Here is a 15,615-nt window from a genome sequence, read left to right as displayed (position 1 = left end):
CCTTTATTCATCTATCTATTACTCAAGAACAAACCCAATTTACAGGGTCAATTATTTGTTTATCAAATAAACGTATTGTACTTTTTCATCCTTTTTTTAACAAATAATTTATGTACTATCAAATTGTAATTTTCAAAATCTTGCTGCTATATTGCATAACTGTATGGATAAAGGGCATGATCCAATTCACTTACATTTGCTGCCATTATGTGGATGTTACAGAAATCTGCATTTATTTTCTGGTTCTGTCCTACAGAAACCATATATTTTTCCATTATCAAACATTTTTTTAAAAGAGCCAGAGAGCCACTAGGGAGCGCCAAACGCCCGCATGTGGCTCCAGAGCAAGTTTAGCGGGTCAAGGAATCCAGGTTTGTTGGCAATAGAAAGCATCTGTTAAGCCCCTCAGAATGCTGAACACATTGCATGAAAATCCACAAAGTAGCGCAACCGCGATAAGTAAACCAGCAAGGGATTGCTGTATATGACCAATTTTTCGTCTGTGGGCACCCACCAACAGCAACAACAACATCAGTTTGGACGCTAACATTCTGTTTCCTGTGCGTTTTTACACCAGCGCCGAAATCTCTGCAATATCCCACATTCGCACCGTGTCCAAAAATGCCTCCTGCTGTGTACCCCACCATTTCTCCTGCTCCCCCCACCCCGCCCCCACATACCTCTGTGTTTTGTTTCCCCTCTCCCTCCGCCTCCCCTCCCGTCTACCTCCTTCCTGTGGCTCCTGTTCTCCCTCACCTGGACGAGCTCACTTACTCCCCCGTCGCCTCCAACCCCTCCTGTCCTTCTCCCTCTTTCACCTTCCCTTCACCTCCTCCCCCCTTTTCCTACTCTTATCTGCCACCTCCTTCCCCTTTCTCCTCCCTGTCTCCTGCTCCTCTTCCTCCTCCCCCTTCTCCCTCCGCCCCACCATCCCCCCTCCCTCCTGGCATCCCCCCTCATTTCAAACGCGACCTTTCCGTTCCCGAGGTCTATATATAGACCAAGTACTCTGGATACTACATACAAATTCAAGTATTTTGATCCAGGCTTTCACCTTTAACCTCAGCTCATATCACATTTGGGCTTAACCATTCCGCTAACCCACTTGCTCACTAATAAAGTAATCGTCGACCCTGAGCCCTCCACTCCTCTCAAAAAAAAATGGACGAGTACTGATACCAGGTATCTTTATCAAAATTAATGCCAGCCTTCAATTTAAATATTGATACTGTGGCATTTTTATAATAAATAAGTATGGTATTAATTAGATGTATACATTGTAATATCTCATCTCATCAGCCGTACCGCTTATCCTCATTAGGGTTGCGGGGGGGGGCTGGAGCCCATCCCAGCCATCTCCGGGCAGTGGGCAGGGGACACCCTGAACTGGTTGCCAGCCAATCGCAGGGCACACAGGGACAGGCAACTCATTCACTCATTCACACCTAGGGACAATTTGGACCGACCAATTCACCTGAAATGCATGTTTTTGGAACGTGGGAGGAAACCGGAGTGCCCGGAGGAAACCCACGCAAGCACGGGGAGAACATACAAACTCCGCACAGGAAGTCTGGAGCTGGATTTGAACCCACGACAGGTTCACATGACATGAACTGTGCCGCACAAGCGCTAACCACTGCGCCGCCGTGCTGCCCCATTGTAATATCAGGCACATTTAAAAAAAGGTTCTTGCGTTTTTTAAAATTAAGTCCTATTTTAGGGTTTAGAAAATGAATTTTAATACTAATAGTATCTTGCATCACATTGATGACCTTTCAAATTGATTTTCATCTAAAGGGTCTTGAAGGGATTTCTTAAATAATGTTAAGTTTTCAGATTGTAGCTGTTACATAATCATAGCCAAGTGGCTACTTGCTAGCAGTAGCATTTGTGTTTTGGCCTGGACTATGTCCAGGGGTGAGTAAAGTATGACCCGGGGTTGAAATAGGGTCTTTATCTGGGCTACAACATTTTTTGATGAAAAATAAATGCATTATATAATTTTATAAACAGAATTATTGATTGAAAAAGGACAATTTTACATATTGTGATTATATATTATTTTTGTACTTTTAATAATGGCATTTATAATGATATGCAGTGTATTGTAAATATTGTTCTAAAAAATATGTTTTTACAATTTTATGACTTTAACGTTTAATGCAACCAATAATTCAGTTAATAATAACATGTTTTTGCATTTGATGCTGGCATCTCAGAGAAAGAAAAAATCAAAGCGATCTTCAACTTTTCTTCATCTGTAAATTTGATTAACCATCGTTGACTAACAGCCTACTAAACTGGAGGTTTGACGGCTATAGTCTTCATTGGCACCAAATGTGTTCAAATCAAATCAAATCTGATCCTGGAGCGCCATGTTGTGCCCTTTCCCCTGTCTGGAAGCGTATATGGGGCTTGCCACATGCTTTGCACTTCTTTTTTTCCCCTCTATCCCATCGTTCTCCCCAACTCCTTCCACGCTAACCCCCGCTGTCCCCCTGCCCCCCACGCAGGATACCAGCAAATAGACGCGGAGCTGCGAACTCCCCCTGACCTCGACTCCCTCACCCCGCCGTGTTCCGACGACTTTTCATATGAAGGTGGCGACCCAGTAGACCCCCGTAGCAGGCTTAGCGAGCTCACCTTGGTCCCCAAACCCCCCCTGGTGCACGTGGAGGACACCAGCGAGTCCCCCGGCAACGACAGGAGGGCGGCTCAGCGCCGAACCCTGTTCGAGGGCGCCTATGCCCCTTACGAGAGGCGAGCAGGGGAAGAAGAAGAGGAGGAGGATGAGATGACCCAGGAGAGGCTGCAGAGTCTCCTGGAGGACATCAAACTGGAGGAGGACGGCCTGGAGGACGAGGAGATGACTGAGGAGAAGGTGCATGCCATCCTGGAGCAAGTGCGGCAGGCGGAAAAAGACTTATGTTCGCTTCCAGGCTGGAGAGGAGACGACGTAGCGGCCGCCGCAGACCACGGGGCAGGAGAGTTTGGCCCAGATGACGAAGAGGGCAGGTATGAACGCTACACGCTAAGCTAACAGCTAATAGTATCAACTGGAGCAGGGGTCGGGAACCTTTTTGACCCAAAGAGCCATAGGAGCATGAATACTTGTATTTTTTTTCAAGAGAGAGTCACACCAAACATTTTAAGACACAATTCAACAAACTCCCCAAATCTGCTCTTCAGACAAAAGCTAATTCTTCAGCACATTTTATTTCACTGTGTGGCGCATAAAGATTTGATCAAATCTAAGAAATAATTAAAATTATGCCTGTGTACCATATCACTATAAATATACCACTGAAAATTTGTCTTCCTCCTGCAGTTATTCAGGAGTGTGGAGGCTCATTTTGATCGTAATTTTTGTCCTAGATTCTGGTTTTAAACAAGGTGTGAGCAGAGTTCTTCTTAAAAATGTCACAAAACACTGCAAACGAGAATACCAACATATTTACCTTTAGTGCAGACAGTGCTGGGCGATGTGAAGAAGGATTGTGTGCTCTGTGTTTATAGCTTCGCCCATTCCTACTGCTCACTCAATAAAATTGCTATGGGTGCTTTGATGGAGTTTTGGGGTGTTTACAGATTGGGCCATCTCATCTCATCATCCGTACCGCTTATCCTCATTAGGGTCGCGGGGGGGGCTGGAGCCCATCCCAGCCATCTCCGGGCAATGGGCAGGGGACACCCTGAACTGGTTGCCAGCCAATTGCAGGGCACACAGGGACAGACAACTCATTCGCTCATTCACACCTAGGGACAATTTGGACCGGCCAATCCACCTGAAATGCATGTTTTTGGAATGTGGGAGGAAACCGGAGTGCCCGGAGGAAACCCACGCAAGCACGGGGAGAACATACAAACTCCGCACAGAAAGTCTGGAGCTGGATTTGAACCCACGACAGGTTCCCATGACATGAACTGTGCCGCACAAGCGCTAACCACTGCGCCGCCGTGCTGCAGATTGGGCCATGTACCAAATAAATAAGAATGCAGGAACTTGTTTTCTATATAATTTTTCAATAACCACACCCTTAAAACATATTTGGGGACTATTTTTTTGTTGTTAATAGCTTTTCAGCAGCTTGGTGTATAACTGTATACAAAAAGGGAGATTTCCTTTATATTTGAAATTAATTTGGATGTTTAAAAAAAGGATTTACAGTTTATAAAATGCCTCCCAAACCCTAGTTTTGACATCTTTCAAATATTTGATTGCATTTTTACAAAATGGTGTCCAGTTTTGCATCAACCTAATTTGAATTATTTTGTATTATTCAATGTCATTTGAAAAAATATAAGAGTCTACACAGTTGATAATGGTTCCAGTTTTATTTTATAATATTGACTTATATGTGATCATATCACATATTACGACGCTGGCTTAAACCTATCTTAAATCCTTTTTGCGTTTTTTTCCACTGGATGACAAACCAATATTTTTTATTAAAAGTCAAGTATACATTTTAGTTAGGCTGACAAAAATGGCTTTAGATGTCAAAAAATTTGGCTAAGCTGTCTTTGACAGCTTTAGGCGTTAAAAAATGATTTACATAGGCTGCCATATATAGCTTTAGATGTTAAAAATCAATCAACTACCTTTTCCTTCGTCATCTCCCCTTTCTCCAGGCTGCGAACTCCACCCCTGACCTGGAGGAACCAGCTTGATCTCCTCCAGGAGACTCTGCAGCCTCCTAAAATCAAAATCATTAACCGCCTTGGACATCAAAAATCCATTTCAGCTAGGCTTCAAGAAAAGGCTTTAGACGTCAAAAATTAATTTTACAATTCTGCCATAGCCTGATTTAGCTATAGGAAAAACATTTTAGCTAGAATGCCATTGACTGCTTTCGACATCAAAAATCAATTTTAACTAGGCTCGAAATGTTTCGTATGAAGAAGCCTCTAATATCCTAAATTGTGTCATCTCTAAGGTAAAATATTGTTCTCTGCCCTTTATTTTCCACTCAGTCCTGAAAGTTTAGCCGACTCCTTAGAACAGCCCCCGCCTCAGCAGAGCAAGGAAGAGGAGCAAGGCGGCGACCGCTCATCTCGAAGAGTCCAGGTGAGAAAACGCCGAAGATCCATGAGAGGAATCTGGTGACTCCCTTCTAAAATTTTGCTCGTAGTGGGCACAAAATGTCTACTTTGAGCGTGTCTTTGATAATGATGAGGAAGAGGAGGCTGAGTTGGTGAAGGAAGAGTCCAGCTCAGAGGAGGAGACCACTGTGACCACCAGGGTGTTTCGCAGGCGTGTAGTGTTGAAGGTGTGTGCGATATTGGTGGCTGCGCTCGAAAAAGCCTGATTAGCTTAGCGACGAGGGCGCTAACCATTTGAGGGTTGCCAGTTTGGACTTATTTACCCTCCTTGCCACCTGACTCCCTCAGGGGGAGGAGGCCCGCAACATCCCCGGAGAGTCTGTGACGGAAGAGCAGTTCACCGACAGCGACGGCAATCTCGTCACACGAAAAGTAACCTCACCTGTCCTGTTTTTTGGGGGGTCGATGTCGTCACCGTCCCCTTCTGTTCACGCAGGTGATTAGAAAGGTGGTGCGGCGCGTTGTGGGCACCGAGCGACAGGAGGCGGTGCCGGAGGCTGTCGCTGCCCCAGTGCCGGCTAGCGCCGAAGGAAAGGGGAGGGGCAAGAGGCGGGGCAAACGGAGAAAGGTTGCCAAAGTCATGTTACTGCGTGCTGTAGGGATTTTGTGTGCAATTTTAGGATGGACATGCCCAACTATTTGATTTTTACTTAACCGGAGGTTTGACGGTTATATTTGTTATTGAAATTGAATGTTTTCCTCACTTTTTCTAGCTGTGTTCCTCAACCTTGTGTGCCGTGGTGGTATTTGCTAAAAGAGCACCACTCTTGCTTTTCAGAAGTCATGTGTTAAGTAACTGTTGTATCTATTTGCAACAGCAGGTAGCAGCAGATTTCTCTTGATTTTTGAGAATCAATTTGAGAAGACATTTTTTTACTCGAACAGGCAAAATATAAATATATTTGAATATATTTAGGTATTTTTCTTATTTACTAGTGCACAAGTTAAACATATAGTAAAATATAGTGAGTCAAACACTACATTTTCATTGGCTACATTATAGCCTGTTGTGTTTATTTTTATAGGTGGTTAGCATCATTGAGGTGTCCTTCAAAAGTTCAAAGTTATTTTTTTTCTATAAATTATGTGTTAACAATGCCCAAATGAGTTCAAAGAGCCCTTATGCTTTATTTTACACTAGGCCTATCTGCTTTTATTTTACTTTTTGTAGAGCTATTTGGTACAGAACACATTAGGTTCAAGGAATGGGGGCTGGTGGAGTACTGGAGAGTGACGTCATGCTCATCCCTGCAGCTTTTTTGTGTTTATATTTTTTAGTGTTGTATGAAAATTGCGAAAGTAAGGAAAGGCCTGTTTCAAGTAGAGACCAAAACGACAACCCAAACCCCAGGGAGGAAAAAAGAAGAGTTTATTCGAGCGTGTCTAAGAGATGCACGTACTTGCATGCGCATCATGAACGTGCCTACTGAGGCTGCGATCATGACTTTAAGCCAGGAGATGGCAGCAGGGAGTATGAAATTTCCCATTTCAGCATCTTTAAATATGCTCTGTATATTTGAGAGTTTTTCAATGAAAAAAAGTTGAGAAACACTGCTATTAAGTATTTTATGTTCATCCTAAAATTTCCTCACCAAATCTTTGTGTACTATAGCTAGCAACTGTTTGTTTTGGGCTACAGGTGGCGCCAGATTTTCTGTAAGACAGCCGTGACTGTCTGTGTGTGTTGTGCCTTTCAATCTGTTTAGCGGCGCCACTTCTGTGTCTTGCTATCGCGTGAACTAACAAACTAGGACTTAGTGATTAATTGGTTCGATTAATTCGTACAGTAGTAGTGAAGTCTTGGCGGTTTTTTTTGCAGTGCTGTTGTAGTGTGGTGCATTTAACCAGCTTGTCTGTGGTGCTAATTAGCGGAATTAGCAACATTAGCGCCTAGCATCTTTTTGTCGGATTTACGTTCAGACTGACAGAGAAGACAATGTTAACTTTTTTTACTTTGTTTTTTTTTGTCTGTTGGTTCCTGCCGCCCAGCCTGGGAATGGAAACGACAAACACGGAAGGAAAAGTCACTCGTAACAGCAGCATCTCCCGATGCATCTCGGTACGTTGGCCGAAAATTCAAGATCGACATGAAATGCAATGTAAAATATTTTTAAAATATCTGGATTCAAACTAATACAGTAAAAGTCAATATTTTACTATTGAGATTTTTCAAAGCAGTGTTGTATAAAATATTTGGAATAAAAAACAATGCCAATGCTTATATATTATTTTCAACTATTAAAATGATTTGTCAAAAGTAAGTACATGTATGGCCTAGGGGCTACATATGTTCTTTTATCCTGAGCCAATACTAGAATATATACTGTATTACATCAGATTAATTGTTGAACTCGTTAAACAAAAGTCTAATTGATGTATTGTCATTTTGAAAATATAGTTAAAATGAGCAGTTGTTATTTTTCTCTTGTGGTTGGCCTGGAAAGGGATGGGCGCCACCAGGCTGTACTTGCCCAAGACACATCGCAGGAAGTGGTACCCCTATGACCCTATTGGTTAAGGGAACCAAATGGTCAGATTGTTATTATTTGAAAAAAAAAACTGTTTTATTGAATTACGCATTTATTTTAAATATCAACTATATTTGATAATTGGCAAAGTGTATGAAATAGAAATCATTATTAAACATTAAATAGAACAATTCAATAATTTAATTTCTATAGATTGCAAATCAAAATGTAATGTATTTTCTAACTTTAAATGAGAATGATTTTTTGCTTAATAACAATGTTTAAAAACATTTTTTATAGAATAGTTCTTTTAATCTAATGTTTTCTATATTTAATCATAGTATAATACGCTAAACGACAATAGGTGTTGTTAGCGCCTCCTTGTGGCTTTTTTTGTCGTGCCTTCATTGACACACACAGAGAGAGAGAGAGAGAGAGAGAGAGAGAGAGAGAGAGAGAGAGAGAGAGAGAGAGAGAGAGAGAGAGAGAGAGAGAGAGAGAGAGAGAGAGAGAGAGAGAGAGAGAGAGAGAGAGAGAGAGAGAGAGAGAGAGAGAGAGAGAGAGATGCGCGAGGAACGCAGAGCAGGTGTCAAGTATAAAAAAGACTATGAAATAAATAGACCAATTGATATTGAAGATCTTTAATCAAAGGGTGGTGGCCAATCAGCATATTTCTCTGCGGTCCAGAATGCTCCTCGCGGTAAGGGAATACTCCTTTGGTCGCCGCCCTGCTCCTCCTCCATGTTTGTTTTTGTTTTTTGTTTTGTTTTTTTTCCACGCGGAGTAGTGAAGCAATGATATATGAAGCTCGACATAGCGAGGGCTCTCTCTCTTTCTTTCTCTTTCTCTCTCTTTCTCTCTCTCTGTGTATATATGTATATATGTGTATATATATACATTGTCTGTGTTTTGTCCTTTTTCTTGACTTTGTCCAATTCTTGCAGGTCCGCTGACGTCCCCACCCAGTCACTCATCTCACTCCAATCTGGCGGGAAAATGGACACGTGGGCAGTAAAAACAACAGCACGTCTTTGTCTGTTTATCGATGCCCGATAAAGACTCGTTTATAACTTTTTTGCAATATGGCATGAGCAAGCATGTCGACGACACACCAGAAGAAACTTTTTTCCTCCGGACGCTCAAAAGACGACGAAGGGAGGCCCCGGTCTGGGACGGGACGCACAATTCTCGGATGGGACGCCTTATTTGGTCACAATTCCTCTTGGAACCTGACAGCGTGGTGATGATTTGAAATTCCTTTTAAGCAAGCATATATGTGTACAGCGAAAACCGATCGGATGAAACAATCAGGCGCTTCGTTATGCAAAAGATCGAAGAAGAAAAAAAGCGTGTATGGGACGGACATTTCTTTGCGGTGTGTTTGCGCGTGGACTGCATGGGACACCCTTTTTTTATCCAAAGCACTGGAAGACATTTTAAGAGGCTAGCACATATTTTGCAATAAAGAGAAAGTTAATAATATTAATAATAATAATGCAAAGCTTCATTCTTGGGACTGATTCCACTTCCATCCATTTTCTATAGCACTTGTTTACATTTTGGAGCTCATCAGAGCAGACCCGGGGCGAGACCGGTCCTCGGCCAATCATGGGACGCCCTCACATTCACTCCCTGAAGATGATTTCGAGTCTTCAAGGATGCATGTTTTTCTGCAAACTGCACCGAACCCTGAACCTCAGAACTGTGAGGCAAACGTGCTAACCACAGTGCATCGCGCTGCCCTGTTATGAATTATTTTTTATTTCATTAACACAAGAACAGATAATCACATTTATACCTGCATACTCCAAATGTACGTCTTTTTACTGGTACTGTTTAAAAAAAAAAAAGAAAGAAACCATACTTTATGTTCCCGGCTTTTATTTTATTGTATGTTTTATTGCACATAAGAAGCGTCTTTAACTTTCGCCTATGATGGATGAATCAACATGTATGACGTCACCGCCAACATAGCCTACACTGGATTGATCAAAGACATTATTTAAGCGGAAAAAAAAATAAATTGTGTTCACATGGAAAGCTCTGTTGATGTTTTTGTCATCATTTGAGATCATCTTCATCCTGCTATTTTTTATTTAAATTTTTTCCCCAAAAAACTGACGATCAAACTGAACAAAAGCAATTTTCCGTGAAAAAATCTGGGCTTCTAACAAATACTGTATTCAGTACTAAAACAAGACGAGATCGGACGGTATCGTTTTTAAAGTAAATGTCAAATTCTAGTGGACAGAAAACAGAACAGTGTTTATTTGGATGTGACTCAAATTGTTTGTAGTACTCCCTGATGAGTACTACATCATGCGAGTGTTTGCCCTCATTCGTCGTTTCTGCCACATAAGAAACATAGCACCCGCTGCTTCAAGCTAATAGCGTGTCATTTCTAAACTCTTACCAAATCAGGATTCGTACAGTTGTTTGAATTCCTGCTTGAATTTTAATGTTACGTTTTCAAGGTTTGAAAAGTACTTGAATTTTGGGTGAAAAGCTTGTAAATTCTTGAAATTGTTGACATGTTTCTCAAAAGTCTGACTTCGATTGATTACGCATTAAAGGAAGAAAAATAAAACAAGTCTGCTTGAAATTGACCTAGACACGCCTTAGTTCACACATAAGTTAAACTTTAAAAGAAAAAAATGGACCTTCCTTTCTCCACAGTTTGACGTCATCTTGTGCTGCCGGTAAGAAAAAGAATGAGAAAACAGTAAACACTTATAAAATGGTCTACGGAAACTCAGTTTTATTTTCTATGCTCCATTTGGGGAATGATAGCTGGTGTTTTAATATTTGGTTTATGTTTCATACTTTCTGTGGCCTCAAACAACAGGGCTTTGGATTGATTTACATTAGACTTCTTTTTTTTATGGTACTGGAGAAATTGGAAAATTGGCTTAGAAAGTCCTTGAATTTGGCCATGAAAGAGGTGTGGAAACCCTGCTTGTTGTGATGTTTATTTGCATAGCCCTTAATCAAAGGGTTGCACAGACTTTTGCAAACTGTAGACTACACCATCCCCTGATCCAAACCCTACATGAGGGCTAGGAAAAACTCAAAAACCTCAACATGAAGAAAATGAAGAAACCTTGAGAAGGGACAGCACATGAGGTAATCCCCCTTCCAGGATAACCAACCTGCAATGGATGTTGCAATAATATTGTTATCTTATTTTCAGACCCCATCCAAAAACATGAAAATGAACGTCAACTTATCTTTGAAGGTAAAGCTACAGTTTTATTAGTGTATTTTTTTATTTTGCACATGTACAAAAACTCCTTTAGCAGGTGTTTATTATTGTTTTATACTCTGGGATCATTTTCAAGTAGTTAGAATTACATGAGGCCAATTTTGAAAAATATCTACTGTTAACTGGTATTACCTTTCAAGATAATTTCCTTTTATCAGGTAGGTTTTCTTGTGTCCCCCCCCCAAAATATCAAAACAAGGTTGATCAATGCAATGTGACAGCCAAACATTTGTGGAACGAGACACAATCTTAATCGTTTAAATATTAACCAACAAATGTGCCACGTGCCTTAACTGATTACTTGAGTGTTTGTTGGTCATTTGGCAAAGCCAGAAACTTAGTAAATATTCCGCGGTCTTTTGCACTCCGGCCCTCCAGAAAGTGCCGTGCGACGTCATTGCAGAAAGACAAGGTCATAAGTCGGGGACATTTTGAGGGTCTTATTCAAGGGCTTTCTGCTTTGTGTACTCTGTAGGTTCTTTAATGGATTCGTTGTGTAAAAGTAGGACTCCCTTTAAGTTTTGTTTTCGAGTTTTTATTAAGAATAATCAAATATTCAAAAATAGAAGAAAATAAGATATAGTGTATATAGCTACTGTGCTAAGTGCCTCAAAGCATCACGGTAAGTGTCACCTACACTTGTTCCTGTCGGCTTTGCCCAACAATCTTTTTTAAATAAATGCAATTAGCACCAAGTCTCTACACAGGTCACCCTGCGTTTCTTTTGTCAGTCTTTTGTTTGCCGTGTTGAACTCACGCAGCCTTTTTACCATGCAGGCCAAGTGCGCCGTTCACCAGGTAGGGGATGATGCTGACGGTCGCCACGGGGACAGTGGCGCTTTTGCAAAATGAGAGCAGGTAGAAAAGGGCGGCGGTGTGCGTCGGCGGCTTGAAGGAATCAAAAAGGTGCAGCAAAAGCAGGGAAGTGACGACGCAGCCGACCCGAGACACCGCGCTGCTGCTGCGCTTGGCTTCGGCGTACAGCGGCGAGTGCAAACCCAAGCCCAGGCCAAAGAGCGTGCCCATGTTGCGCAATAGGCTGGCGAATGGGGTGCTGTCCAGGTGGACCCACTCAGGATGAGAACACCATCTCTGGGCTTTTTCTAGCGTCCACAGGAGGTCCACGCCCACAGATTTGAGAAGCAAGTAGAAGCCCACGGCAAAGGAGGTGAGGCAAAGCGTGGTATAAAAGTACTTCTTCATGCTGGCCTTGTAGATCCATTGTGTTCGGTTGAAGGCCTCAGCCACTATCATGCCTAAAGGGAATAGAATAGAATTATCTTTATTGTCATTATAGTGTACATTGTTTACAACAAGATTAGACATGGCACTCAAGGATAAAATACTTTAAAAAAAGAAGACTTAGATCAAAGGAAATTTGAATAGATGGGCAATAGAATACTACTATGACACATAGTGCAATTATATTATTAAATCATGAAATATAATTAGGCCTTTTTCTATCCATAGGCAAAATATTTCTTGACAGTCAAGTAATGTTTTTTTGTATAACCCTTAATCACAAGAAGTCGTCAAAGAGCTGTACAGACTACTGAGTCAGAAATTAAAATTAATTTTACAATACAAACCTAAAAATAGCCAAACTTTTTTACCTCAGTAGCTAGTTCTTGAGTACTGACTATTAAGTGCTACACATTGTATTATAACTTCTCTAACAAGCTTGTATTTTGTCTAGTGTGCTTGTTTTGATGGCAATAGGGAAGAAACTCTATGGGGCCTATTACTCTTTTAAAGGGACCTGTACAGTCTGCCAGGGGGGAGCAGGACAAAGAAGTGGTGGCCAGGGTAAAAGGACTACCTAATAATGTTGCCGGCAATGTCCTACTGACTGGGAAGACAGCAGCCGAATATTTTCTAGGTTGTATCGATGAATCCTTGTAAGGTTCTAGTGAAAGGACTGCTTAACAATGTTGTTGGCGAGACTGGGCAAAAAATAGCCCATGATTTTCTGGGCTGTGTTGATGGCTCTCTGTTATGTTCTGCTGCCTTGAGCTGGCAATGTCTTCTAGACTAGACAGAGAGCACCTCATGATTTTTTTTGAGGTTTTCATGTCTTAGGTAGTGTACCCAGCATACCACACCGTGATGCTAGCAGCTTCTGTCCCAGGTCTCGTTTTTCTGCTGTGCGTTTCTACTACAGCTTTTGTGTTAATAATAGTAATACATTCTACTTCAAAGTGCTTTTCAGGACACCCGCGTTGCTGTACATGGAGTACCAAACATCAATAAAACAAAGATAAAACAAGCAAGTAATAAATAGCAAATAAAAACAAAGTAGAGTTAAAGGGGGGCAGTATGTGAGGCAGATGATCATAAAAGGGCGTCTGAAGAGGTGGGTTTCGATTCCGGATTTGAAGGTCGACAGGGTTGCAGAATTCGAGAGGTCAGGCGGCAATGAGTTCCAGAGCTGGGGGTCAGAACGGCTGAAAGCTCTGCTCCCCATGGAGCTGAGACGGGCAGCTGGTATAGTGAGATAGAGGGGGGAGGATGATCAGAGGGTGCAGGATGGCCTGGTAAGGTGAATGAGGTCAGAGAAGTAGAAAGGGGCCAGGTCATGGATGGCTATAAAGGTTTAGAGAATGATTTTGTAGTTGATTCTATGGTTGATGGGGCGCCAGTGGCGTCTCTGAAGGTCAGGGGTGATGTGATGGTGAGAAGGGGTTTTATTGGCAGACAAGTTATTTCTTGTATGTCGACTAGATGTCATGACGTACATATTTCAGTTTTTATCGTAAACTATTCTTGTGTTGTTTTTGGAGGACCAGTCGATTATTAGTATTGAGGGGCCATCATCTTATTAAATGAATGCAATTGTGTTCATTGTCATTGATTAGAACATACCAGTGATTACTCCCGCAACAACTTGATGGGGAAAGTGGGCGGCGATGAAGACCCTCGACAGACAAACACATACTTGGACTCCACAGAATATAGTCCAAAGGATGACTTTCAGGTAGCTGCCAAAAGAGAGCATCAAAAGCATGTCAGGAAAGGAAGTTTAACTCATTCCTCCCCCTTGGGATCAAGTGACGCCATCACTGTTGGCTTATCTTGACAACTTCAGCTAACTGGAGGTCAAAACAACTCGATACCAGGGAGTCAATCATCAACCACGTGTGTGAGGACAGAACATTCAAAGTGATAAGCGCTGTTTAGAAAACTGTCAACAAAGTTCTGATTCTTGGATTTACCTGTTATTGGAAGACTTTCTGCTGCCATGTTTTTTCTTACTCGCCGTGATGGTGAGGATAGACGTCACCAGTGTGTAGTAAACGCCAGCCGCTCCCATGGCATGACCTGAGGGGCTTCCTATAAAAGATGGTTTATACTGTGAACCCTCCTTTATCGTTGGGATTATGTACTAAAAAGAAACTGTCATAGGCAAAATCCCTGGAATAGTATTCATTGTTATTTTTCCATAATTATACAATAGACACCTGGGTACCACATGAATTCATTCTCGGGTCCTAATCAAAAAGTGAAATTGCTGTTTAGCAGGGGATAGGAACCTTTTGTAATGTTTAGCTAATACGTTCCAAACCCTTATACCCCAGATAAAAAGTTAAAATGACAAAATAGTGTACTACCCTCTTGTTATATCTACGGCTATAAGATTGTATAATACTTTAAATAAATATACATTCAAAGGAGAAATTATATTTTACTTGCCTCTGGAGTGACGTGACTTGAGCTGGAAACTAATTGCCATGTGCGCAGAAGAGTTCCTTGCTTTAATTGTCTTTTTATTTATAATAGTACCAATTGTTGATTGGTTACAATTTCCTGGTAATCGCAAACTGAGTTTCCATAGTTATCTTGTTTTTACTTCTACTTTAAGCATCACTAAAAGCCTTGGGACTCATAGCAAAGAAATACAGCCCAAAAATCACTGTATTCTATTGCTGACTCCCAAAGCACACGACATTCTGAACTGAATGAAAATAAAGGCATTGTGGGAGGTAGTTCAGTCAATACCATATCGGCTTTTTCACTACGCTTTGACGCAAACCAATAGCAGACCAGCATTGAAACAAACATTGGAAAGTTTGAATTTTATGACGTTTGGGTCATGCAAAACAATTTGTTGTTGATGTCGTGTGGTGGAGAAAATACCGTAAAGAGGGTCGTAAAACCCCATTACTCCCACACCCTCAAATGAAAACATTGTTAGTTAGGGGTGCTGTATCCCAGGTGTCTGTAAAATTAAATACTGTAGTATACATTGTAACAAAAGAGCCAATGTAGTGAGACTCTGAAACCGCACTATGGCGACTGTATGTGATCATCTCAGATCTCTGATTGCCACAGGATCACCATAACAATTTTTCATACCTGGACCGGTCTCGCAGGTCATAGGGTACTGCACAATCTCAGGGCGAATCCCATCGGTGTAATAAGGTGTCTCGTGGACCCACCAGTAGGGCCTTTCCCCAAATAGAATCCTGAAATAAAAAGAAAGAAGCTCATTTCGATTGACTTGATTGTTTGTTTTTAATCCCAACTCACCATTTGAACACTAGGTTGAGCCAGTCCCCGATGACGGCCACCCAGATGAGTTTGATGCCCACCTGAGGCCGAAGGTGGAACCAGAGCGGGAAAAAGATGAAGAAAGTGTTCCTGAGATCCGCTGCCCACGACACCCAAAGGAACAAGCCTTGAGCATCCGGGTAGTTAGTCTGCAGGTAGCGGGTGCTGCTCACTCCAAAACCCTGCACGGCGTCCATGACGGCGTGAAGCATCGTAGGCGACCTGCACGCGAGT

At 41.8% G+C, this 15,615-nt stretch overlaps 2 protein-coding genes across 13 annotated transcripts in view; one reads left to right on the top strand and one right to left on the bottom strand.

Moving 5' to 3' along the window:
- The window catches only part of LOC148347284 (ankyrin-3-like), a 77,646-nt gene extending 68,035 nt beyond the window's left edge, over window positions 1-9,611 (top strand). For all 12 annotated transcript variants that reach the window (XM_088323925.1, XM_088323926.1, XM_088323924.1 and 9 more), the window contains 7 exons: window positions 2,514-3,015; window positions 4,975-5,068; window positions 5,133-5,270; window positions 5,392-5,475; window positions 5,540-5,671; window positions 7,093-7,162; window positions 8,516-9,611. In XM_088323925.1, coding sequence (XP_088180051.1) covers window positions 2,514-3,015; window positions 4,975-5,068; window positions 5,133-5,270; window positions 5,392-5,475; window positions 5,540-5,671; window positions 7,093-7,137 — 995 coding nt within the window. In that variant the 3' untranslated portion in view covers window positions 7,138-7,162; window positions 8,516-9,611. The remainder of the gene's footprint in view (window positions 1-2,513; window positions 3,016-4,974; window positions 5,069-5,132; window positions 5,271-5,391; window positions 5,476-5,539; window positions 5,672-7,092; window positions 7,163-8,515) is intronic.
- A 1,735-nt stretch (window positions 9,612-11,346) lies between these two features.
- Window positions 11,347-15,615, bottom strand: g6pc1a.2 (glucose-6-phosphatase catalytic subunit 1a, tandem duplicate 2). Its single transcript, XM_088323914.1, has 5 exons — window positions 15,361-15,615; window positions 15,187-15,296; window positions 14,046-14,163; window positions 13,696-13,811; window positions 11,347-12,089 (listed from the first exon to the last, which is right to left on the bottom strand). The coding sequence occupies exons 1-5, from the start codon at window positions 15,591-15,593 to the stop codon at window positions 11,587-11,589; spliced, it is 1,080 nt and encodes a 359-aa protein (XP_088180040.1). The 5' UTR covers window positions 15,594-15,615; the 3' UTR covers window positions 11,347-11,586.

This window comes from Urocampus carinirostris, chromosome 19 (assembly GCF_059441175.1).
Source record: "Urocampus carinirostris isolate Australia breed hairy pipefish chromosome 19, RoL_Ucar_1.0, whole genome shotgun sequence".
Classification (NCBI taxonomy): Eukaryota; Metazoa; Chordata; class Actinopteri; order Syngnathiformes; family Syngnathidae; genus Urocampus; species Urocampus carinirostris.
This window is presented reverse-complemented; position numbering and strand designations above follow the sequence as displayed.

Excerpts from the sequence above, each read along its gene's own strand:
- g6pc1a.2 (XM_088323914.1), bottom strand. The coding sequence starts at position 15,593 with ATGCTTCACGCCGTCATGGACGCCGTGCAGGGTTTTGGAGTGAGCAGC. Across the intron at positions 14,164-15,186 it reads GACCTGCGAGACCGGTCCAG|GAAGCCCCTCAGGTCATGCC; the intron begins GTATGAAAAATT and ends CATCTTTTATAG. Across the intron at positions 12,090-13,695 it reads TGTTGCGGGAGTAATCACTG|GCATGATAGTGGCTGAGGCC; the intron begins GTATGTTCTAAT and ends TATTCCCTTTAG.